This window comes from Glandiceps talaboti, chromosome 8 (assembly GCF_964340395.1).
Source record: "Glandiceps talaboti chromosome 8, keGlaTala1.1, whole genome shotgun sequence".
Lineage (NCBI taxonomy): Eukaryota > Metazoa > Hemichordata > Enteropneusta > Spengelidae > Glandiceps > Glandiceps talaboti.
The window spans coordinates 25,959,754-25,985,222 of record NC_135556.1 but is presented as its reverse complement, the minus strand read 5'-3'; the positions used below and the strand labels follow the sequence as shown (position 1 = coordinate 25,985,222).

Genomic DNA, 25,469 nt, shown 5'->3' with positions numbered 1-25,469 from the left:
ATTCTTTTGTCCTTCGGATGGTTTCATAAAGCTAATTCCATCGAAGACATTACCTAACTCTGATCTCTGTGTTCACGGGTTGCCCACGTGAACGAACGTTACATCACAATGTGACCACCAATCTGTCAGCTGATCACAATGTTTCTGGTCTTGGTATGACCTTACAGATCTGACCTCGTTAGCGCCTGGTACACGTAGTCAGCGATAAACAATGCTGACAGGAAGACACTGCTAGTCTGGTTCGTTTGATTAATTCTTGTACTACAGGCGATGTCTCATAAATCTCCAAGCTCTGGAGTGCAAACTTTTCTCCAGTCAGGAAGACCTTCGCTTGATAGCACAAACATGTCTCATAAATCATCAGAAAGATCTTCGCTTGATAGTATTTCACATAATTGTAATAAAGAAAGGTTAGCCTTATATCTACTGCAATGACTAAGTCTTAGAATAATCGGAAGACTTGTTAAATTTTCATTGGCTAATTAGGAAATTTATTTGCAGCTGATATAAAAAAAAAACATACTTAAATTACATCAAAGACAACAAATATATAAACGTAAGTAAAATGGTACTTTATTGGATCATTCGTGGTTAAAAATCAGTCGAGAATTAATTTAGTGAACTTTTAAAAACCAACATCTGAAAGTGTCGAAAAGACAGCAAATATTTTCATAACTCCAAATAAGGATTGTTTTCTCCATCTTCAGATAGAACTTAGTCTAAAACGTTCGACCCTTTCACAACTCCTGGCATCTTCTTTACTCTTCGTAATAATAATTTTATAATATGGCTTTTATTGATCAAATTGTAAAATATTTTGTTCGCACATAAGTTCGGGTGACCCATAATAAATTAAACGAGCAACTTCGCCAAAATTATCATCAAAGCATCGTATCTCTTCGGGATTGTGTTCGTCACCATGGTAACTGTATATCCAATGTATCGCAAAAACGTGGGACCAGTCAAGTTTGCCTTCGTGTCTCCAAATTCGCCTCATATCCCACCAGTCCGTCCAATGAGGTCGTGACAAGCCCGTTGTTTCGATGTGAATATGGTCGGGGTGTTCAGCAGCCAGACGATACGGCTCCATCACTGAGTTCCAATTCCACTGCGCATCATCAAAAAATTTATAAGAATTGTAATATATATTCATAAACGTTGAATTTGGCGCAGACATTATTACTCCATTATTTAGTCCGACTATTTCCATTCCCATGGAGTACGGATAGATAAAAAGTGGGTCTAACTTTTTGGTGATGATAGTGTCCGAATCTAAATATATCCCTCCGTATTCTAATAATATCTGCATACGAGATATATCTGACTTGTGGGGTATATTACCAACACCGTGACCAAAAACTTCAGTTGGTTGATCACGATGGACAATTTCCAATAATGGACCAGCGATTCTTTTAAATTCATCCCACCAAAAACCAACCGGTTCAGCATCAGTATGGAAAAGGATTCGATCAGCTTTCTGTATGTGCACAGTACTTTTGGCGCCAAGGAAGTGATGAAATTTGAATTCGTGAGGTGTAAACCATACGTAGTGAATGATATTTGGAACGATGTTCTTAGCATTTTTGGGTGGATGCCAATTGGTTTTGGCCAGAGTTGGACTAGCATAATACGAAAGGCGGGCTATGGCTCCAAAGGAGCTACGGAGCGACTTAATTTCTTCGGCATTGTATTCCTTCTCTACCATCCCATAGTGGAGCTTAACTGCATAATTATCGCTGTGGTCGATACCTCCATAAAAGAGGTTCCCCCAATCTTCCGGACCTTTCCAATGATCTCGTCGACGGAATCCAAACTCTTCGATGTGAACGAATTCTGGAAACTCCATTGCAGCATCGAAGAGCGCATCTTCTGGTTCGAAATCCCCTTTGGTCTTGTCATGGGCCCACTCATACCATTTCTCTAGGAAAGGAGCTCTGGGACGAGCCATAACAACGCTGGTACTGAGACCGTAGTCTTCCCTACCAATGACAAACTCGTAGTGCCGCAAACTTTCGAAGGACTTCAAACAAATAACGTCCATATCGAGATAAATCCCACCGTGATCGCGTAACATTTCCATCATTACTGCCAATCGTATGTAACTTTTGTTTTTATAATCAGTCGCTGAACGATATTTAGGACTTTCCCATGGAACAACTTTGAAATTTGGGATAAGTTTGGCTTCTTTCCAGTACATTTCTGAATCTGCATCACCGTGTTTTCCCATATCCTGAACGTTAGTGTGGAACCATATCGACTCTGGTCTTACATGTCGAAAGGCAGATTTGAGTGCTAGCAAATGGTGGAATTTAAACGGTTTTTCTTCAAGCCATATAAAGTGAACTACTTTCGGAACGACAGCGGTTTTCGCTGGTGACATAACTGCTGCTTTCATTTTATCATTGACGGGCCGTCGAGGACGGGACTTAAACCCTTCGACGAAGTCTATGTGTTTTTCATCTTCATCGTATTGAGGTTCACGTGATCGACTGACGTGACGAAACAAAAACATAACAACTGCGACAGCAACTAAAACCAATAGAAGTCGAAGACTTCGTATGACAAGTCGTCTCCCTGCCATTGCTACAAAATACTATAGGTTGATCTGAAAAAAACAAAAACATTGAAAGCTGGTAAATACAACTGTTACGAATGCTATACATCACCCCAAGCTGTAGTCCTGCTTGCATACGGAGTAATCCGGGACTCGATTCTGACAATTGTCCCTCCTATATAGTCAAGTCAGTAATATAGACTCGTGCACCGTCTGTAAGCAGGACTACCAAGCTGCAGCTGTATACATAAACAGTGGTATATACTGTGATATATACTTTCAACATCAACAGCTTGACAAATATATCATATATAAAATTTAAGGACTTGGTATATGTCTACATTGTTCACATTTTTGGATGATACGTCGATTATTAAAATTACGGTATATAGAAATTCCACACGTCAAAGCTGTGCTTGTATAAACTTTTCCCCATGTTTATTGTACTTCTACTTTCACATATACGAAACTAACCTACAACACATTCGAAATGTTACACGGATTTGTCAAATGTGAAAAATATACCACACGCACAGCTCGCTTTGAAATGAGACTCAGTAATGTGAATGTTAGTAAATCAATCATGTCTGGTCATCAAAGCAACTCTAATAAACCTTGTTTACGCGATGACAAACAGAATAGTTGTTGTCACCATACAGTTGGAGAGAGACGGCTGTTTTCACTTTGATGACCAGCAAATGACCCCAACCCTTGACCTCAGCATGAACACATGATCATTCACAGTGCATTGACTCGCGTGTAGACAATGGGATAACAAAGTTACTGATTAAACCACTGAGTTGTTTACTCGGCCTAAAAATGATGTTTGTCGTACTAATATTCAAATGTACATGTAAGACGAACAGACTGAAATTACCACAGCGCCTAACAATTCTCCATTTTGAAAATACCGTAGAATTTCGCTTTGAGGAATCTGCAAATTTTGTTTATGGGTTTTGAACAATAATAAATGAGGACATGTGAAGTTGATACGGCGTCAACAAATTAAACATTCGAAAGCATGCAGTATGAATATAGACAGTGGATATTAAAGTGTTTCTGGTCACTGTGCGCGTGTGGCATCTGTATTTCTTGGCCAGCGAACTATGCAAAAGAAAACGATTTACTAAAACCTTGAGATTAAGCTGTACTCACGATATCAGCAGTAGCCAGATACATACATGTAGATTGATTCGGGGTATAAGATGGACTTGATATAGAATCGGACTCTATGAGGTACTTACCAATTAGCTAAGTAGTAGCCAATTCTGCTTGCATCAAAATTTTAAATGGTACTCGATGTGTCAAACCTGGTCATTTCACTTTGGTTGATTTAAATTTCAATATTTACGATTGTAATAATGGTTAAACGTTACCATGGCCAAACATGAGGTAAGCCGAAGACCAGCACGCACCCACGCAGCGCGCAGGTAGGTAGGTAGGGAACAAACGATGTCGTACCTGCTGGAGATGTCACACCCAACAGCTTAGAGGCTCCATTTTGCTGATCAGACGCTCTAAGCTCGTGTAAATTTGATCACGTAGGTACACAATGCATGCAATGACTAGTCGCTTTTGAGCTATTCTCTTCAAGGATGGTCATAATACAAAAGAACGAGCAAGTTTAGCAACGAGGGTGAATAAACCCCATGTCCTGTCGATTTTACATTCCTTTTTTATTCCAAAATCAGCAAATATAACCGGTAAACCACCTCCACCTACGACACTGGGAGAAACATTAATCTGCAAGGGCAACAATATTGGTCCAAAACTGGTTCTCATTTGTATGTGCAAACACCAGTGGTGGCTGAATATTCATAAATACCTAATAACGTCTTTATTTTGTATCATGACCATCCTAGAAAAGCGTATTTTGATGTATACTGCTTATTGCGCCGTTTGTAAATAAAAATGAACGTTTCAGTAACATATACGAAGAGGGCGCTATAGGTTAGCTACGCGTAAGTATGCTGATAACATAGTTTTGATATGAAATACAATCAGGTAATTAAACAAGTAGTTAAAATAATACTTTTTGAGTATTAAATGATTTTGTTTTTCAATTGGTAAGGCTGATTAGTTCTATGATACTGGGGCTTTTCTACATCAAACCATGTTCACACGCACACACACACACACATATATATCATGCATGGAACTATAACATATATATATATATATATATATATATATATATATATATATATATATATATATATATATATATATATATATATATATATATATATAACTCGGTGAGTATCAATCTGCTATAAGACAGTGCTCTATACCGCAGTGGCAGAGCGTAATAGTTTTGGTAGTACTGGAACTCTTTCTTGGGTGTAACTCGGAGTTTCACGCATATTGCGATCATCAGAGTGTCTGATGATCGCAATATGCGTGAAACTCCGAGTTACACCCAAGAAAGAGTTCCAGTACTACCAAAACTATATATATATATATATATATATATATATATATATATATATATATATATATATATATATATATATATATATATATATATATATATATATATATATATATATATATATTAGTGCTTGTGATAAATAGGTATTCCAAACCCAATCTAGTGTGTCAGCTTCACCTTTTCTGTTCCACAAGATGAGTTGTATCATTGATAAATATACATTGCCAGCGTGAATGCAGTACTTACTTAAAAATGATTCACAAAACAGAAAAAAATCCGACATGGTTGACGAAAACAACAAAGTCTTCAAACTAAAATTAAAAACAAACTTTTTGGTTCATTTCATTGAAAAGGCTTTTATAGCTTTCTGCTAATATTTATTACATGTACACAAACAATAACAATTATCGACAGCTCTTTCTTTAAGCAAAGAAATGTACATTTCATTCAGTAACTTGCATACCATAATTGTGTCAAATGTAATACTTTTACAACACATAATGTTAGGATACCAACACTGAAATAAACACTTTGACAGTATTAGTATAATCTTAATCAAATTAAAAAGACAAATTGTGTGCATACATTTTTTGGGAGAAAACTTTTGCTACTTATCAAAAAGGTAACCTTAATTGAAGTATTCTACTTCCTATAGGTTCCTTAAATATCCTTTTTATCAACAGAATTCAAATTGGAATTTGGGTATGATTTATAAATGACTTGATAGACATGGTTTAGTATACATACATTATATACTCAAGTGGTAAAGAAAACAATGCTGTGCCATCAATTGTGCTAGTAACATAAGATAAGTTTTAGTGCCATCGAAGGTATGCATCAACATTACACAAGATCAGTTTAATTACATATTGTTTCTGAGTATTAAAGAAAGCTTATATAAATATGGTTTGTGCCACATTAAGTTTTTTTGAACACATAATTAGACCCGATTAATCTGACCGATACTAAGGTGTACAGAAAACTATCAACAGAATCTGATTTCTTTATTAAAGTTTAATTTTAATTTTAATTATGTTGTAAAGTATTTAAAACACCAATTATGTATGCATCAATTCATTGTTGCATTAATTATATATATTCCTATTTTTTTCACTTGTCAAGTACAAAGTCAAAATGAAAGACACAGAGATTTGAGGGCCCTAGGGAAGATTGGCTGGGCTACCTTCTTTAAATAAAAGGAATGACATTAACACCTGTTTATAATGCTACTCAAACAAGTACACAAATGCCTCATGAAGTTCCTCCATCATGTCTGAAGTAGTTGTTTGTCTTCCCAACCTTGAAAATGCTTGCTTGCCACACTGTCGGGTTAACAAGCATGCACCATATGCAGCACATATATTTGGACCATACGTCATTAACATTTGACTGAAAAGAAAAAAAGGAAAAGAAATAACACACCTCAAGACTAACGCTTGTGAAGATGCCCAGAACACAAATATCATTGAGCAACTAAATCGTACAGTGTTACAGTGTTTGCTTTCAGCAGTGGTCTTGAGTCCAATGAGTTTTCATTTTGTACCGCCAAAGTCAATTTGCAGTGAACTGAACATTGATAGATGTTAGTGGCTAAATTATTGAGCATCAACACCATGCTGTGAACCACTGAAATCTAAAGTGGTGGTCAACATGAACCCCTGAAATCTAAAAGTGGTGGTCCACATGAACCACTGAAATCTAAAAGTGGTGGTCAACATGAACCACTGAAATCTAAAAGTGGTGGTCCACATGAACCACTGAAATCTAAAAGTGGTGGTCCACATGAACCACTGAAATCTAAAAGTGGTGGTCCACATGAACCACTGATATCTAAAAGTGGTGGTCCACATTTAGGACTGAAATCTAAAGTGGTGGTCAACATGAACCACTGAAATCTAAAAGTGGTGGTCCACATGAACCACTGAAATCTAAAAGTGGTGGTCCACATGAACCACTGAAATCTAAAAGTGGTGGTCCACATGAACCACTGATATGTAAAAGTGGTGGTCCACATTTAGGACTGAAATCTAATCTAAAAGAGGTGGTCCACATGAACCACTGAAATCTAAAAGTGGTGGTCCACATGAACCACTGATATCTAAAAGTGGTGGTCCACTTAGGACTGAAATCTAATCTAAAAGAGGTGGTCCACATGAACCACTGAAATCTAAAAGTGGTGGTCCACATGAACCACTGAAATCTATAAGTGGTGGTCCACATGAACCACTGAAATCTAAAAGTTGTGGTCCACATGAACCACTGAAATCTAAAAGTGGTGGTCCACATGAACCACTGAAATCTAAAAGAGGTGGTCCACATGAACCATTTATACTTCTAACCCTGTTGTATTATGCAAATAAACATTAGATGGGAAACACCAAATAACACCAACAGAAGGAAAGTATTTCAAACTTACTCTTTATCTTGTTCTTCACTTGAATATTTTTTATGAGCCCAATTATGAAATGTACCCATAGTTCCTGCTAAAATATCCCCCTGTCCTCCACATCGACGTGGACTGCCTTCACCACAACATACCAATACTATCAATAGGAAGTGTATACCAAGTTAACACATGTCAAACAAACAGTTATCATTTTGTCATATAAATAGTGAAAAACTACATAAACAGTTATACGCCAATGTGAAATATGCATGTATATCAATTTGTTGAATAAGTTCACCTGTAATAATCTTAGTGTGTAAGATATGCTGGGTCAGGGTGGCCATCATTCATCAGCATACCCCTCTTAAGAAGAGAAGACCACTGATAGCAAAACAACACAACTTATCTGAGTCTACTTCTGTATGTTTTAAGCTGTATATTACATGTACATTCAAATTTTCTGCTAAGAATGCATATAAACTTTAAGTTAAGTTAAACATTTGATAAATAAATAAATGAAAATTTCATTTACATCATGAACAGATGATTTTTTCAATCATACCATTATCTCCATTTGCTATATCACTTTCCCCTTTCCTGACAATAGTGACATTTCCAAGTGACCTTGTAATGTACAGAACCCTTTGTAATAGCCCCTCCACCTCCCCTTTGGGGGCTACTAGCAAACTTCAGTGACATCATTAAAAGTGAATGATCTTTAATCATACCGTTATCTCCATCTGCTATGATATCATTTTCACCTTTCCTGACAATAGTGACGTTTCCAAGCGACCTTGCCAAAATCATGACATCATTGACAGGCTCCTGTGGATTGGGGTCTCCTCCCATCTGTTAATTCCAATAACAAATCAACATTGTAAACCACTCTCCATACCATCTCATTAATGCCCCCCCCCCCTCAGTATTTTTTTATTGCGTCAACAAAAATGTACTTTAGCTTGCAAGAATGACACAAAAGATGTTTTATCAAAATCTATGTTACACAAATTGTTAAATTGGTACATACAGAGTTTTTGCTAAGTTCTGGCAAGCCCAGTAACAGAGCAGGGAAATCTGGTAATACTTGCATAGATTTCCATACCTCGTACAACAACATTTTGGTGGGGTATATTTTGCCTACTTACTGTTCAACAAAAAAACATTGTTGGTATATACCATGTACATGGTGGCATTACATCATCCATGATGCAACAGACTATCTGAATATACCATTACCAATATATAATAATTGTTTATTCTAATTTGCATATCTGACAATTTTAACACTTACACAGTCATGCTTTTTTGGAGGAAACAACAGACAGAAAGCCAATGTATAAAGAACTACAGATTATATGTAATCTACTTACCACTTTGTTGTAAAGATGTTTAAATTCTACCACATTAGGTGTGAGGATAGCTTTTTTGCAATCTTTGATTATATCAGGTTCTTGACTCAAAAGAAACACACCATCCTACAAGATATATAAATATTTCACATCAAAAACATAATTCAGGAACTTATGCTGTTATTGGATAATTGTGATAATGTCAATGGGATAAAATAGCAATGACAAAACATTCACACGTATGCCCATGCTTCAATCCAAGGTTTTCACATTAGTGTTTTCTTAATGAGTGAAGCCATGAGGATTACATAGGCATATTCTCTTGTAGAGGACAAACTTTCTCTGAACCTCTGCAAAACAACTGTATTTCTCTTCCAAAATGTTAATTCTAACCCAACACAGGTGTTTACCAATTTCAAACATCTTTCACAAGTAAGTTGATGTACCTTTGTGACTGTTTGTGACTATTTGGATGATAATTTCAAACTAGATATTTCCATTTCATACTTACAGCATCGATAACCAGTGGTATATCAAGCTCTCTGCATTTATTGATTATAGCCTGGAATTCAAACAACATACAATTACAATTACATCAAGATTAAAACACATCAAAATTCTGTGACAGATCTACACTTTATTATCATCATATTTTTATACTGATTCAGCCTTTGAAAAACACTGTCTATGCAAGGTCAAATCACAAGGAATTTTTTACCAATTCAGGTTTTGTACAACCTCTACTTGTATCTCTTCAGTTTTGAACTCATTAGATTTTCTGGTTTTGGGGGTTGGGTTGGGTTGGGTTGGGTTGGATTGGGTTGGGTTGGGCTGGGCTGGGTTAAGTTGGGTTGGGTTGGGTTGAGCTGGGATGGGTTGGGTTGGGTTGGGTTGGGTTGAGCTGGGTTGGGTTGGGTTGGGTTGGGTTGAGCTGGGATGGGTTGGGTTGGGTTGAGCTGGGATGGGTTGGATTGGGTTGGGTTGGGCTGGGTTGAGCTGGGATGGGTTGGGTTGGGTTGGGTTGGGTTGAGCTGGGATGGGTTGGGTTGGGTTGGGTTGGGTTGGGCTGGGTTGAGCTGGGCTGGGTTGGGTTGGGCTGGGATGGGTTGGGTTGGGTTGGGTTGGGCTGGGTTGAGCTGGGATGGGTTGGGTTGGGTTGGGCTGGGTTGGGTTCTGTTGTGCTGGTTAGTATAAATTTACATTTTTGGAAATTATCAGGAGGAACAACAGGTGATGTAGACTTTAATTACATCATACACTGTATTATTACACCCTAATCAAAGAGAAGACTAATGAGGGGTTGACACAACAGGTGAACTCTCCATCCAGGAATTCCTTCCAAATTGCTTTGTACACAAACGTCATATATGTATGTGCATTTTTCTATAATTTACCTTAACATTTTGTAGAATAACACTATCTCTTCCAAGGCCTGGACCAATGACTACAGAGTGGAATTTGTACAGCCAGGATGAAATATCTTCAATGGCAGTCTTTCGATCACTGGATATAGAGATATGAAATGTCAAGAAGTGATAACATGTACAAAGAAAGGAATGAAACGATATTCTGACTGTCACTCTTAAAGACAATAATATGAATCTGGCTTGATTTCTCTAAGCCACACACACTATGCAAGACATATATAGATTAATTACAATCTGGCCAGTCTTCTCAACACCAAAACTCTACAAATAAAAAATATACCCAACTTATTGTAATAATGATTATGGTAGTAATGACATTTCTACACACACACAATTCTTGGAATAATGATGTTGTGCAAAAGTACTGACATAAAATGATCTTTAGCAGCACATTACATGTAAAGTTAAATAGTCACCAGATGCACATCATCAGAGTTAAGTGCTTTTGATTTGCTGACGAACACAAAGCAACATATTGCAATCACTATGTAAGCTCTGAATCTTACCAATCCAAAGTTTGCCCACCATATTAAAGTTGGATTATTTGCATGATATCAGAGATCACTGTCTTTTGTACATCATGGAAATTTCTGTTCAGAAAGTTTTGTATGACTCATGAGAGCCTTTACATGTGGGTATGTGTTAAGTTTTCGTAGCATGGGACCCAGAGCAGCATGTGTATCAATCAGATTACTAAATGCACCAGATTGACTGTACACAGTGTGTACACTGAATTGCAGCCTGAAGTTTTCAAACATAACTTAACAAAGTTTAGTAATGCTATACAGATATACTTACAGGAAGGGATGGACTATAAGCTCTGGACTGTAGGATTTGATAACAGGAGATGCATCACTTGTACAAAACACATGAGACAGATCACATCCCTGAAAAAACAAACAAAAAAAACCAACAATGACACAACTCGGGTAAAGTAACCGATATACAATATATACATGCAAAGAATTAATGATTCCTGGCAAGGTAACCTGCCCTGGTGGATACAAATAAGTTGTGATGCAGGGATATGCCTTTTGTGGACCAATATTGTACATTAGAAACATTAATTAAACCACTTTAGGGGTTGTGTGAGCCATTCCAACTTAGGTTTGGATTTTTTGGATTTTACTATCTGACAAAGCAGCAAAGTATAGAACCTTTAACTTACTAATCTTTAAATATAGAACCTTTAACTTACTGATCTTTAAGTATAGAACCTTTAACTTACTAATCTTAAAGCTGACAGAGCGGCAAAGTATGGAGCTCCAGTGTAGTCTCTTGATCCACCAATAGTTGCAACTCTTCCTGCTTGACCTTTGTGCTTGTCAGAGCTCAAAGGTGGTATAACTGATTTTACCATTTCATTAAATGCTCCTGGATTGGTCAATGTTGTTGCAGTTCTGTATGACCCAAGATGACCTGAAAGAGGAAAAAGATAACTATATAGAGTGAAGAGATTTTTTCTATTAATAATTTCTCATATCTTGTTTAATTATTTTTTAAATGCTAAAATGTTGTTTCTCAAAAAAAAATTAGTTCTGATATGATCCAACTAAGCTCCCCAAACCATCGCGCGATCATAGAATGTATTTCATGCAACCCTAGAATGTAAAAATGTAAAAATGTATTAACTGTAAAATAGTCAAGTACAGTACTGGCCATAGCTAGAGTAACCGTTGACTAGTCAAAACGTTACATTTGAGCCTGTAGACATGGAAAACAACAATCTAAGAAATGCCATACGCCCCCCCCCCCTCCATAGGAGAGGAATTGAGAACGTCAGAATCGAGCAAGCAACAGGACTAAAGCGATACCAGATATTACATCCATGTTCTAGTCTTACCGTGGTCTTACCATGGATCTATCAGTATTGTTATTGAGGATCCATGGATGATGGACCTATAGTACGTACCTGTTGGGACAACTCGTGTTCGTGAGGCAATCCAGAGAAGTACATTTTGCAGAGAGAACATGTTTAGAATTTGTGTTGCACTTTAAGCGGTATAGTCGGCTGCACAGTAAATATCATCAAAAATGTAGCCATATATGATCTACATGAGTAAAAATAGAAATGACGAGTGCCCGTCCTTGCACGGAACCTACTTCCGGGTTTTTCATTTGTTTTCACAATCTCTTCTCCGAACATGAGTATTCGTAAATTACAGCTGTCAAATGTTTCTAAAAAATATTTTCGCTGCATTTCATTTAATTTGAAAATCAAGTTTCATTAGAGCGAATGAAAAGTGCCACATATCTCTGGCTTATTTATATTCACACCATTACCACGATTTGTTATGATCGAATGAATGAGTACGAATGAATGACCTCGACTGACCCTGGGACTTGTTTACAACTTTCTGTGGGTATTCAAGCTGATTGTATTACTTTGTGATTAAAATTCTTCACGTGTGATGTTTATTCACTCTTTTCTTTTCATTTGAAACTCACTTTCATTTCCTTTATTCTATGCACTGTTTTCACATTTATATCAATATGACATACACCGGTTAAACAATGAGATGATGCATAGAGCCAGGGCAGGGGAAATTGCTTTTCAGATTTCTCCCCAAATCGAGATCTCGCATTTTCTCGTGAGAAGTTGTTAGGCTCCAAATTCAAAATGGAGGTCAGGAAGTAATCAGTCGGTCTTATTTCACAATGTTACAAAGACTGTAGAAAATGTACGAAACGGAGACGGACAGTTCAAGCTTGCGGGGTCTTGGTTCATTCTACAAGGTGTGTAGGAAATCCGGGTATTCACGGAAATCAATTATCATTTAGGGCTCCCTACCTGCGATTAAATGAGTTTCGATTTTTGTGTCATCGGCGTTGGCCATGTATTTGTTGTTTATGTGGCTCTGGATGATCTCCAGTCGTTTCATTTGAGTCTTCAAACGTGGTAATCAAACGTCAGAAAGGTTACAGTCAACGCACCGAAGACACGGTCGGACATGATCAAAACAAAAAGATCAAATATAGAAATTGACACGTGACAAGGTATCCTAGAAACCGAATCAGTCTGTCTGTCGGTATGTTCATGTCATAACACGCCAACATTCAAACGGTTGGCGACCTAACGCGTTCAAATTTTGAACCCAGTCATCACAACTCTCGTTTCTTGCTGAAAGTTCAGAAAAACACATTTGACAACGATTGATAATATGGTCGATATAGTTCTAGCGAGTGAAACTCCACTTCCGGAGTCGGATGGAGATACCGAACGATTTATTGGAAGAAAAGTTCCAGAATTCCTCGGCAAATCACTGACGAGTAGCCCAAGTGACGCATCAGAGGTGAAGTTAGAAATGATAGTTTTGTCTTTCACAGACTTGTTATTACAATTATTTGTTTATTTATACTAACAAATATATATTTAGTATCATATTCCATAAAGATTTCAAATAATAATCCATTAACTTTCTCCGATTCATTTAGGGACCTACCAAACATTCCAGTCTGGAAACAGCAACTCTTGATTTACCAACTACATCAAGAAGTCTACAGTGTAAGTAGAACTATTTTAGTGTAACGTAAATTCTGTCAGTTTAATAAAGTGCCAATAACTGCAGCTTTTCAGTATTCTTGTACAATAATGTTTGTGTATTATTGTTTTCATTCACTCCATGGAACCACTACACCATATGTTACAGACTAGAATCATCAAACACATTTGAATTATTGAGATAAAAAATGGCGTCTCAAGTTTTATGTATGTAACTTTAATATGGACTTAAAGCTAAAGATCTTAGAAACCTGTCTTTACAATTGTGTTATTTTTATTATCTACCATGAACTAGTGACAGAAACACCAAGAAGCTCACCCAGCAGAGGGTCAGGTGCCTCACCATCATCTGGACTTAACAGCGATGAACGCAAACATTACAACAGAGCTTTGAGAGAACTCTACAAAATAGTGCAGCTAAGCAGTAAGAAAATAGAATTATCCGAACAGAAATTAAAAAGACGACTTCATCAACTACAAGTGTCAGAGTTGGAATTGAGTGGTGGTAAGAAATGAAACTGTTTATAACACAGACTGTATGAATTGACAATGTATATACTATAGCATTATCTATGTTGAACTTCATGGACAGAGACTCTATGTTGAACTTCATGGACAGAGACTCTATGTTGAACTTCATGGACAGAGACTCTATGTTGAACTTCATGGACAGAGACTCTATGTTGAACTTCATGGACAGAGACTCTATGTTGAACTTCATGGACAGAGACTCTATGTTGAACTTCATGGACAGAGACTCTATGTTGAACTTCATGGACAGAGACTCTATGTTGAACTTCATGGACAGAGACTCTATGTTGAACTTCATGGACAGAGACTCTATGTTGAACTTCATGGACAGAGACTCTATGTTGAACTTCATGGACAGAGACTCTATGTTGAACTTCATGGACAGAGACTCTATGTTGAACTTCATGGACAGAGACTCTATGTTGAACTTCATGGACAGAGACTCCATGATGAACTTCATGGACAGAGACTCTATGTTCATATGTAGAGTTTTCAACAAAAATGTCAAACACTTCAGGAAAATGAATCCGAAATTTTTGCCAACATCTTGACAACATCTTCAGGAGTGTTCTACGATATCTTTATCTAGCCAGTTTGTATCTCAAGAAAGACATGAGACGTCAATCCTGTGATGCCAAGGAGACTAAAATGTTTTTGATTTTGAGAACAGAAAGAATATATATGGAGCCACATCCACACTTCAGTTGCTTCATTTATGTTCAATTCTGTACTTACAATATGAGGTTAGCTGTTTGTGAAAGCTGAACCTGCCCAACTCAAAGTATTGTATACAGATTAAGTTGATTAAGTTTCTCAGTTCTGATGTTCTTTTACCTCAATGCCCATCCGTCTTGCTTCTTCCTCAGTGTAGTCATGGTTACAACCATGGGTTTTATTGTGTTATTTTGATTTTGTATTTTCATAATAGAAATTGGAGATACAAGGACCTTGAATGAAGATGAATTAGATACTTTGCGATATGACAGTGAGGAGCTAGCAGGCGTGTCACCACGACTCATTGAGAAATATGGTCGTCGACATCATCGGAGGAAGATTGAGGATGAATTTAGTGATGCAACAAGTGAAGACAGGAGAGATAACAGAAAACAAGAGAAGAAAATACCTGTCAATGAAATCCATAATGAACTTACCAGTATTCATAAAAAATTACAGGTATGGGTATAGGTACATGCATAGACAATTGATTGGTACATGTATGTGTATAGGTACATGCATAGACAATAGATTGGTACATGTATGTATAGGTACATGCATAGACAATTGATTGGTGCATGTGTGTATAGGTACCATAGACAATAGATTGGTACATGTATGTATAGGTACATGCATAGACAATTGATTGGTGCATGTGTGTATAGGTACCATAGACAATTGATTGGTGCATGTATGTATAGGTACATGCATAGACAATTGATTGGTATAGGTATGTATAGGTACATGCATAGACAATTGATTGGTGCATGTATGTATGTATGTATAGGTACATGCATAGACAATTGATTGGTGCATGTATGTATAGGTACATGCATAGACAATTGATTGGTGCATGTGTGTATGTATAGGTACATGCATAGACAATTGATTGGTATATGTATGTGTATAGGTACATGCATAGACAATTGATTGGTACATGTATGTATAGGTACATGCATAGACAATTGATTGGTACATGTATGTATGTATAGGTACATGCATAGACAATTGATTGGTGCATGTGTGTATAGGTACATGCATAGACAATTGATTGGTACAGGTATGTATAGGTACATGCATAGACAATTGATTGGTACAGGTATGTATAGGTACATGCATAGACAATTGATTGGTACATGTGTGTATAGGTACATGCATAGACAATTGATTGGTACATGTATGTATAGGTACATGCATAGACAATTGATTGGTGCATGTGTGTATAGGTACATGCATAGACAATTGATTGGTGCATGTGTGTATAGGTACATGCATAGACAATTGATTGGCACAGGTATGTATAGGTACATGCATAGACAATTGATTGTTGCATGTATGTATGTATAGGTACATGCATAGACAATTGATTGGTACATGTATGTATAGGTACATGCATAGACAATTGATTGGTGCATGTATGTATGTATAGGTACATGCATAGACAATTGATTGGTGCATGTATGTATGTATGTATGTATAGGTACATGCATAGACAATTGATTGGTGCATGTATGTATGTATAGGTACATGCATAGACAATTGATTGGTACATGTATGTATAGGTACATGCATATATAATTTATTGGTACATGTATGTATAGGTACATGCATAGCCAATTGATTGGTGCATGTATGTATGTATAGGTACATGCATAGACAATTGATTGGTACATGTATGTTTAGGTACATGCATAGACAATTGATTGGTACATGTATGTATGTATAGGTACATGCATAGACAATTGATTGGTACATGTATGTTTAGGTACATGCATAGACAATTGATTGGTACATGTATGTATAGGTACATGCATAGACAATTGATTGGTACATGTATGTATAGGTACTGTACATGCATAGACAATTGATTGGTACATGTATGTATAGGTACATGCATAGACAATTGATTGGTACATGTATGTATAGGTACATGCATAGACAATTGATTGGTACATGTATGTATAGGTACATGCATAGACAATTGATTGGTGCATGTATGTATAGGTACATGCATATATAATTTATTGGTATATGTATGTGTATAGGTACATGCATAGACAATTGATTGGCACAGGTATGTATAGGTACATGCATAGACAATTGATTGGTACATGTATGTATAGGTACATGCATAGACAATTTATTGGTACATGTATGTATAGGTACATGCATAGACAATTGATTGGTATAGGTATGTATAGGTACATGCATAGATAATTGATTGGTACATGTATGTATAGGTACATGCATAGACAATTGATTGGTACATGTATGTATAGGTACATGCATAGACAATTGATTGGTATAGGTATGTATAGGTACATGCATAGACAATTTATTGGTACATGTATGTATAGGTACATGCATAGACAATAGATTGGTGCATGTATGTATAGGTACATGCATAGACAATTGATTGGTATAGGTACATGCATAGACAGTTGATTGGTGAGGGTTTTTAGCAAGGCACTGCCTCAAACTAATCAAAACCTTTGCCCCCTACTTTGAAAGTTTGTACCTTAGTATTGTTAGTCATGTACCCAGCTTTAATACCAATACACTCTGTTCAAAATGGTCCTATATGATACAAGACTGTATATAGTAATTAATTCTTGTATCCTGACCACAGGTTCTAATTGCTTACAAACAGCGTTTAACCTAGGTTAGTTCAGGTTAAATTTTACTCAGTCATTTTAAAGTTCTGATCTTCAAGCTACTCACATAGTTTTTTTACTCAAATTAAGTATACAGTTCATCTTATCAATTAACTGAACAAAAATGAAAATACAAATACCCTGGTTTATACAGTTATGATTTATGGCTTTTCACTGATGGTATTATTTTGTAGAGAGAAAGTGCTCTGCTACATGAGAAGGAGATACAGCTACAAGAAAGAGAGAAGGCAGTAGAAGAAATGGAACAAGCTAGTAAAGCTGAACAAACTGTCTTATTGAGAAATGCACAGCAAGAAGTGAATAGACGGTGGATGATTTTAGAAGAGGTAGAAACATGGATTCTTGTATCTTTCCTGTATCTTCCTTTTTGCCTTCTGTATTAGGAAAGGTTATGTTTTAGTGATAGTAATTAGGCAATATCTTGAGTATGCAAGTTTCAAAGTTCATATAATTTGGTATAATTAATTAAGAGGTATATCATGTATGATAGCTATAGTGAACACATATTGCCTGGCCATGAGGGCTATAGCACCCGTTTATTACACCCGAGGGACTGTGAGTTACCAGAATCACATGCTATTTCCCGAGGCGGAAGGCCGAGGGAAATAGCATGTGATTCTGGTAACTCACAGTCACGAGGGGGCAATGAACGGGTGCTATAGCCCGAATATAGGCCAGGCAATATGTGTTTTATAATATACCTCATGCTGTGAACTCGCGATGGCAGACGACATCATCAGAAGCTGCCATTTTGACCTGCTGTGAACTCATGGTGGTCACGTGACCATGTAATAGTTGAATGATGGAACTATTTCCCTAGGGAAATAGTCATTCTATTTTCCAACAATTACTGTCTGTAGTACCAAAAATCTAAGGATTTACCCTTACAGAGGCATTCAGTTTACATCTGGTATTACACAGTTGGTATTACACAAGTTTATTACACAGTTGGTATTACACAGTTGGTATTACACAAGTTTATTACATGAACTAGGATCTGTGCAAAGACCATCAGATTTACCTCCCTGGTTATAGTTCATTAACTGTATGATTGTTATAGTATAGTTGGCCGTCAACTTTACCAATTTAGATCTTGGTAAGATTCTGTCAAAATAGTTTGCTATTAGTTGCATCTCTCTGGTTGTAAATATTCTATTAGTACATTTGTACACAAGTATTTTGTCATAGTATTTTGGTAGTGAAGTTTCTTGCAGTACATTTTACTATCAATTTTATCTGTCTGGCTGTAAAGAATTTAACGGCATAGTTGTATACCAGTTTAGTAATGTCCTACAAACTAATATGTAGTTTCCATGTCTATTCTATAAGAATTTGTTTCATTAATTAAAACTTGGGAATGCGAGTGAAAGATTGAAACAATTGAATTCAGAGTCAACCAGTAATCATCAGCAAATCTCTCCTTGGTAATGTCTTCCGTCTCTTTTTTTGAAAGAAGAAAGAAAAAAGTAGATGCTATGTGAAATTCTTTAAAAAATCTCAAAAACTTTTGATATGTCTACAGGAACATAAAGCTGAAATTGAGCAAATGGAAGAGATTTTGAAAACTAAGATCCGGGAATCGAAAAGATTGAAGACTTCATTTGATACAATGAAGCAATCCAATGATACCATGAAGAAAAAAGTAAGTTTTCTATGCAACATAACAGTTGTTATTTGTCCTGTAGGTGACATCAGTGACTTGTTAATATGTGAGACAGCATTTGATATGGGAGGAATTTAAAAGTTAGTTTGTCTGTCCAACATTTTTTGATTCTTAATCCTCCGTATATGTCTGTTGTACTTTGTCATATCTACCAACAATATACAAGCTCTAATATTTTCCCAGAACCCTTAGTGAAAGATTCTTGACTGGTTTGATTAAAACAGTATGCTACTACTTGTACACAGTATTTGTAGTTTGTAGAGATGTTTGTGAACCATAGAATATGACTGTTAGTCTGTAATGTTCACTGATCAGAATTCAAGAGTCATAGATCAAACCAAAAGTATTTATGGTTAATAAATGTATAAGAAGGTCACAAAAAGGATGGACAACTAAGCACAAATAGCACAATATTGAATGACTCCCACTCCCACTTCTGGCCCAAATCTGTCAAGTAGCACCCCGAGTGGCAATATTATATACAATATATTGTCTTTATGATAACAGAATTTGGTGTTATCACTGTCAGTTTAACTTCTGGTTATTCAGATTTCAGATCTCCAGGAGCAGAACAAGAAACTTGAAAACCAGTCCAATACTATGCAAAGTAGACTGACCAATCTACAGAGAAAACAGGAACTAACAGACAGACACAGAGACACAGAAAATATTCCACCACTCAGGTCATTGACTGGGGGTAGGAAAACATTGAAAGAATTAACAGAGAGTGGTAAAACACAAACTGCTAAACAGTCAAAGGTGTGTGTACTCAGTTTGTATGTGATGATGACAGACAGTATAGGTAGTATAGTGGCCACTTGTGGCAGGAAAAGACAGAAGTTGACAGAAAAAGTAAAACACAGACTACTGAACAGTTTTTATTGTCAGTTTGTATGTAAACAGTACAGATAAGGGTAGAACAGTGTCCACTTTTGGCAGAAAAAGACAGAAGGAATTGACAGAGAGAGTGGTAAAACACAGACTACCAAGTTACAACTGGTGTCTAACCCTCTTCAGGTCAAGTACAAGTAAATTACATGGCCCTGGCAAGATTAGGTTGTTTAAATAGAAATGCCACTCCAGGAAATAAAATTATTTTCATAAACTTTATGTTCTGAAGAGTCACTTCATGATTTTACATCACAAATTTTAAGCGATTTACCAAGAAACACCAAATTTAAATTCTACTTCTCCTTCTGTGTTCACTGTTGCCTCATGGGACTTAGCAGACATACATATGTATTAGTTGAACAATGAATATTCATGACTATTTATCTGAAGGTATTAAGCATTTAGGGTTATGAACATTCAGTTTGGTTTACATGGACCATTTAAAAAAAGTCAAGTTTAAACCCTGAGTCTAATATGTAAAAAAAAATCTTTGTTCTACTAGTATCCTAATGCTGTGTATGATGTTCTAACTATACTACTGGAATGGGTAAGTGACGTACATCTCGGTCACTATGGTGCAGATCTTTCCATCAAATCTGTAGACATGCTGTCATCAAGTGGACTCACCCAGGAAAGGTGTCTCAAGGTCAGTGTCAACTCCATTTAAATGTCTAATTAAATTCCAAGAACATTTACGTTGTCCAATTAGTGTCTAATCAGTGCACATTCTACCAATGTTAAAAGTGATGAACTAGTTGAGTCCAACATATAAAGGACTTTGGCTAAACCTTATATGGCTACAATCAACAGTAAAAATGACTGACAAAAAGATCAGTGGCTGTTGGTCATACCTGGCCTCTACCAAAAGTTTTGGTCAATGTGTGTCTCTGTAGCACTGGATAACCCAGTGCATCACTAATGGCAAGTTATATGTCACTGTAGCACTGGATAACCCAGTGCATCACTAATGGCAAGTTATATGTCACTGTAGCACTGGATAACCCAGTGCATCACTAATGGCAAGTTATATGTCTTTTTGATGGGAAGTGACAAGTGTCATGTAGCTGTGTACTTTCATTTTACAGGTTCTTCCTTCACTGGTAGAAATACTACACTGTTTACCTGCTAGCCATTCAAAGATTCATCTACCATGTCTACAATTTATCTACTGGTCTTTGATATCCATTGAACAAGACACAGGCTCACAGGTACAGGCCTTATATTTTTCACAAACTTTTGAATTTTAGCTTGCCAAGATGAAATTGTACAGTGCTAATGACAAGTACAGCACTTAACTACATCTTGACTACACTCACAAGAAAAACATGTGTTTCTTTGTGCATCCACCTATCATAGATTGATATGTGTTTCTTTGTTTTGTTCATTCTCAGAAAACTGCCCTATCATCCACCTATCGTAGACTGGGTGAAGAGTTATACAAACCAACTGTTGTCAAATTTGTGGAGACAGATAGAAGTCCAGGTGGTACTGTAAAAACATTCAGCCAACCAGAGAAGACCAAACCAGGTGTTTTCTTCAAGAGCACTAATTTACATATAAGGTTCCTGTCATCATTGGTCATTCTGAAAACTCTGACTCAAGGTAAGAGTTAGGTGTCTTTTTAGAAGAGTAATAGGAGAGTTTACACTGGACACTTAAAAAATTGACTCAAGCTGGGCTTAACTCAGTCAGGCTAGGTCAGTCCCCATGCTTTACATCAGTACCAGATTTTAAGCCGGCTGTATTTTTGAATGTGAATACATTTAGGCAGACTCTGGTCCCAGTTGGTGACACATTTTCTTTTTTTCTTTTCTTTTGTTTGTTTGTTTGTTTGTTGTTTGTTTTGTTGTTGTTGTTGTTGTTGTTGTTTGTTTGTTTGTTTGTTTGTTTTTGGGGGGTCTGGTCAAACACTTGAGTATATTTCAAACCTTATACCAAAATATTAGAGGGGAACTCCAGTCATGTATCTGGGGAACCCATGTAGGCTTTACCTGCTCAGTTTCTGATGAATCGCCGACATTTTTGTTAATTTCTAGTTGACTACTTGGCCAATGTGTTTGACTCCTTGAAGGCAGACTTAAAGACTGACTACTGCAAGGAATTGTTTGTACACTACCAAGGTACAGCTGTTGTACTCCCATTTATGAAGGGTAGTAATAAAGCCATGGCTAGCAATGCTGTCGATGTCTTCCTACAGATGTCCATGGAATCAGGTTAGTCTGTTTTCTTTTCTACTTCATGTTCAGCTAGTTCTACTGAACTATTGCATGCTCCACTGTGTATACAACCATACTCTTTCTAATCTTGTATATAGATTATGTAAAGTTATGAAATGACTCCCCAGAACCCATAGTTAATGAAAGTGTCTCTATTTCCTGGAGTGATATCAAACAAACTTAGAACAAATTTGAGTCTAGACATGCTGGGTGACTGGTAGCCAACATGATCATTCTTTATACAAGTTGAGAGCTTTGCTATTTGCTAGACATGGTAGTTGCAATGATGTAGAATGTATTTCAATATGAAACAAAACATTTCAGATTACAGACTGTACTCTTCTCACTTTCAGATTACAGACTGTACCCTTTTCACTTTCTGATATACAGAGATACAATGTTAAAGTCTATCATTGTGTATGTTTGTGTTTATAGGTGTGTTGTCACCATTTCTGGAAAGATGTAGTACAGAAATCTGGTTCCGTACCTGTTCATTACTTCTCCGAACTCCTAATCTCAATGTTAAGATGTTGGAGAAACTCAGCATTATTCTTCAGAAACTTTCAAAGTTTAAGTAAGTTGTACACTTCCTTTGTTATTCATATATGTCAGAGTAATTATCCTGTTCCTGGAAATTGTGAATGGGTGATAACACTACTGCAAAGAGGCCCAGTTGTTCTAAAATGAGGCACTGGATTTAACATGTATGTGTATATTTAACAACCTGACTACTTCCTGACAACATTACAATATGCCTGAGTCACTGATTCTATATACTGCCCCCTAGTGTCAGATATAAGGAATTAAATTCCTTTTGTTTATAAAAGACTTTAGATACCCTATTCATAAGGCATTGACTGCATTGTTGCTGAATACTGTAGTGTATTACTAATTTCCATTGATTTTTCATATGATTTATTTATCATTTCCATCTTTCTTTGATTATTTTATCACTCTGTGCAATTAATCACTCCTTACATCCCTCATTTTTCTGTAAATTCTTTATTGCCTGTAGGAGTAACAAGAGATACTTTGAAGTGTTCTCCCTGTCTAACATAGTGCAAGAGATGCAGAGAACACTTGGTGCTGACAACCCCTTCCTGTCTCTCAACCTGCGTTCCATATTATTTAACTTGGGTGCTGGAAAGACTTCCTCTGCTACAATGTGACTAGAGTCATCAGAACTACTTGTATGATGACTTGTTTTTTCAAGAAACATCAACCATCATACTTTTCCTGAAGCCTACAGTCTTAAAGACCTATTAAACCTGTGAGTTATCATCACTGCCCTTTAAAGAAACCCACTTTGAACTTTTGAGTTTGTATTTCTATTTGTTTCAGCACTTTTCAATTAAAGTCCTAGGATATACCACAGATATAATCTTTGTATTCCTGGTATGTTAGTTATGAGAACATTTCACTTGGTCAATAATGTGTCAGGTTAAAGTTACTTAAATATTTAGAAGATACTCTGATAACTGTTTTGTTGACAAAGTGAAAAGTATCAGTTTCTCTACAACCAACATACATGTTATGTAAGTTTTTCAAAACTAGTTTAAAGTTTAAAGTGCAAACCCATTAATCAATGTCACTGCAGGATTACATAAACACTGCAAATACAGGGGAACACTTTGCCCTAGGTAGACACTGCAGGATTACATAAACACTGCAAATACAGGGGAACACCTTGCCCTGGGTAGACACTGCAGGATTACATAAACACTGCAAATACAGGGGAACCCCAAAGTAATGTATTATTTACACAGTAAGCTGTGCACTATTGCACTATGAATCATATACCTTGTGTTATCAATTCACACTGCCTTTACATCTATCATTCCAAATCATCAATTCTCATTTAATGTTGATCTTCTAAACCACAGCAGTGATATTATATAATCCCTGGAGGCATTGTATTTTTCAAACTGTGTACCTGACGTCAATTTCCACATCTTGTGAAGTATAAATTGTTTTCACAATTTTGAATTATGAAAAGAAACTGGAATGTATATTTCAAATTGTGAAAACACTATGGCCGTGGCGAGACAGCCCAACAAAAATACCACAAAGTCCCAAAACAGTATGGTATTATGTTAGAGAAATTGGTATTTTTATTTCAAGCACTTTGCATAAAACTGTGTGAATACACCATGACTGTGATTTGTGATGTGACATTTTTTTCTATGCAAAATAGTGAATTGTGAATCAATGATACAGAGTTACCATAGAAACACTCTGACAGGTTATAGATCAAGCAAACCATATAAAAATTTATGGAAATTATTTTGTACAAATTAATTTCTTTATTCATGAAGAAAGTTTTTTAAAAGGTATATAAATATTATACAATTATACTGAATGAAATAGAATAACTTGCCACTCACATGACCCCTACATGACCCCTGCATGACCCAAGAGATTTACATCCAGGTGTTCGTTGAGGTACATGAAAAAAAAATGAATGAGGATTTGACATGTAAATCTCTTTACTGCAGAGTTACTTTTTCAGTGTCACACAGGTCATGAAAGTTGAAAATGTTATCCTGGCATTACATGGCCTAACTGCATGTGGTCAAAAAATAATTCAAATATTTAAGAGAGAATGTATGCGATATATCAATAATAAAATCTATGTAATGCATGCAGTACACTCAGATTCTATTGACAATTCTAATAATATTTTACTTTATTGCTTGCTGACTGCCGTGAGAAACTGCCACTAAAGAAAAAGCTTTTTATATGTCTTCATTGAATAATGTAATATTGATTGACAAGAGATGAAAACAAAGCGAATTGTCAAATACATATATCCTTGTGTGTAGTGTTTCATCAGTCTGCTCCTTCACTGTTTTTATTTTCAATTTGCTGTGTAATCATGTTGTTGTTTTTGGCTTTGTTTGTTTGTTTGTTTGTTTGTTTGTTTGTTTGTTTGGTTGTGTGTTTGTTTGTTTGTTTGTTTTTGTACATTGAGAAGATTACAAGGAATAAGATGGAGAAGGAATTTTTACAGCATGGATAGAATGAAACAAAGTTAAAATTTTATAAATTTTAGTAATGTATTTGTGTGAATTAAAAATTATTTGTGAATCTGGATGATTATCTCGTCTAGTGTTGCAACCCCTATGAGTAG

General features: G+C 36.2%; 3 protein-coding genes across 3 annotated transcripts; 1 reads left to right on the top strand and 2 right to left on the bottom strand.

Annotated features, from left to right (window-relative positions):
• Positions 1 to 591: 591 nt before the first annotated feature.
• LOC144438944 (uncharacterized) lies at positions 592 to 4,026 on the bottom strand. The gene is made up of 2 exons (XM_078128172.1): positions 3,799 to 4,026; positions 592 to 2,605 (listed from the first exon to the last, which is right to left on the bottom strand). The coding sequence occupies exon 2, from the start codon at positions 2,579 to 2,581 to the stop codon at positions 794 to 796; it is 1,788 nt and encodes a 595-aa protein (XP_077984298.1). The 5' UTR covers positions 2,582 to 2,605; positions 3,799 to 4,026; the 3' UTR covers positions 592 to 793.
• Positions 4,027 to 5,564: 1,538 nt separating this feature from the next.
• Positions 5,565 to 12,226, bottom strand: LOC144438885 (ATP-dependent (S)-NAD(P)H-hydrate dehydratase-like). Its single transcript, XM_078128100.1, has 9 exons — positions 12,060 to 12,226; positions 11,376 to 11,566; positions 10,946 to 11,034; positions 10,115 to 10,223; positions 9,232 to 9,282; positions 8,742 to 8,846; positions 8,100 to 8,220; positions 7,402 to 7,528; positions 5,565 to 6,374 (listed from the first exon to the last, which is right to left on the bottom strand). Exons 1-9 carry the CDS (start codon positions 12,118 to 12,120, stop codon positions 6,212 to 6,214), a joined length of 1,017 nt encoding a protein of 338 aa, XP_077984226.1. The 5' UTR covers positions 12,121 to 12,226; the 3' UTR covers positions 5,565 to 6,211.
• Positions 12,227 to 12,802: 576 nt separating this feature from the next.
• On the top strand, positions 12,803 to 23,748 carry LOC144438973 (coiled-coil domain-containing protein 138-like). The gene is made up of 13 exons (XM_078128204.1): positions 12,803 to 12,883; positions 13,583 to 13,652; positions 13,945 to 14,154; positions 15,109 to 15,353; positions 17,743 to 17,895; positions 19,092 to 19,211; positions 19,782 to 19,991; positions 20,626 to 20,769; positions 21,209 to 21,331; positions 21,515 to 21,725; positions 22,160 to 22,336; positions 22,775 to 22,913; positions 23,355 to 23,748. The coding sequence occupies exons 1-13, from the start codon at positions 12,827 to 12,829 to the stop codon at positions 23,506 to 23,508; spliced, it is 2,013 nt and encodes a 670-aa protein (XP_077984330.1). The 5' UTR covers positions 12,803 to 12,826; the 3' UTR covers positions 23,509 to 23,748.
• Positions 23,749 to 25,469: the final 1,721 nt, after the last annotated feature.

Excerpts from the sequence above, each read along its gene's own strand:
- LOC144438944 (XM_078128172.1), bottom strand. The coding sequence starts at position 2,581 with ATGGCAGGGAGACGACTTGTCATACGAAGTCTTCGACTTCTATTGGTT.
- LOC144438885 (XM_078128100.1), bottom strand. The coding sequence starts at position 12,120 with ATGTTCTCTCTGCAAAATGTACTTCTCTGGATTGCCTCACGAACACGA. Across the intron at positions 11,035-11,375 it reads CTCTGTCAGCTTTAAGATTA|GGATGTGATCTGTCTCATGT; the intron begins GTAAGTTAAAGG and ends TTGTTTTTTCAG. Across the intron at positions 8,221-8,741 it reads AACATCTTTACAACAAAGTG|ATGGGAGGAGACCCCAATCC; the intron begins GTAAGTAGATTA and ends TGGAATTAACAG.
- LOC144438973 (XM_078128204.1), top strand. The coding sequence starts at position 12,827 with ATGTACGAAACGGAGACGGACAGTTCAAGCTTGCGGGGTCTTGGTTCA. Across the intron at positions 20,770-21,208 it reads CCCAGGAAAGGTGTCTCAAG|GTTCTTCCTTCACTGGTAGA; the intron begins GTCAGTGTCAAC and ends TTCATTTTACAG. Across the intron at positions 22,337-22,774 it reads ACAGATGTCCATGGAATCAG|GTGTGTTGTCACCATTTCTG; the intron begins GTTAGTCTGTTT and ends TTGTGTTTATAG.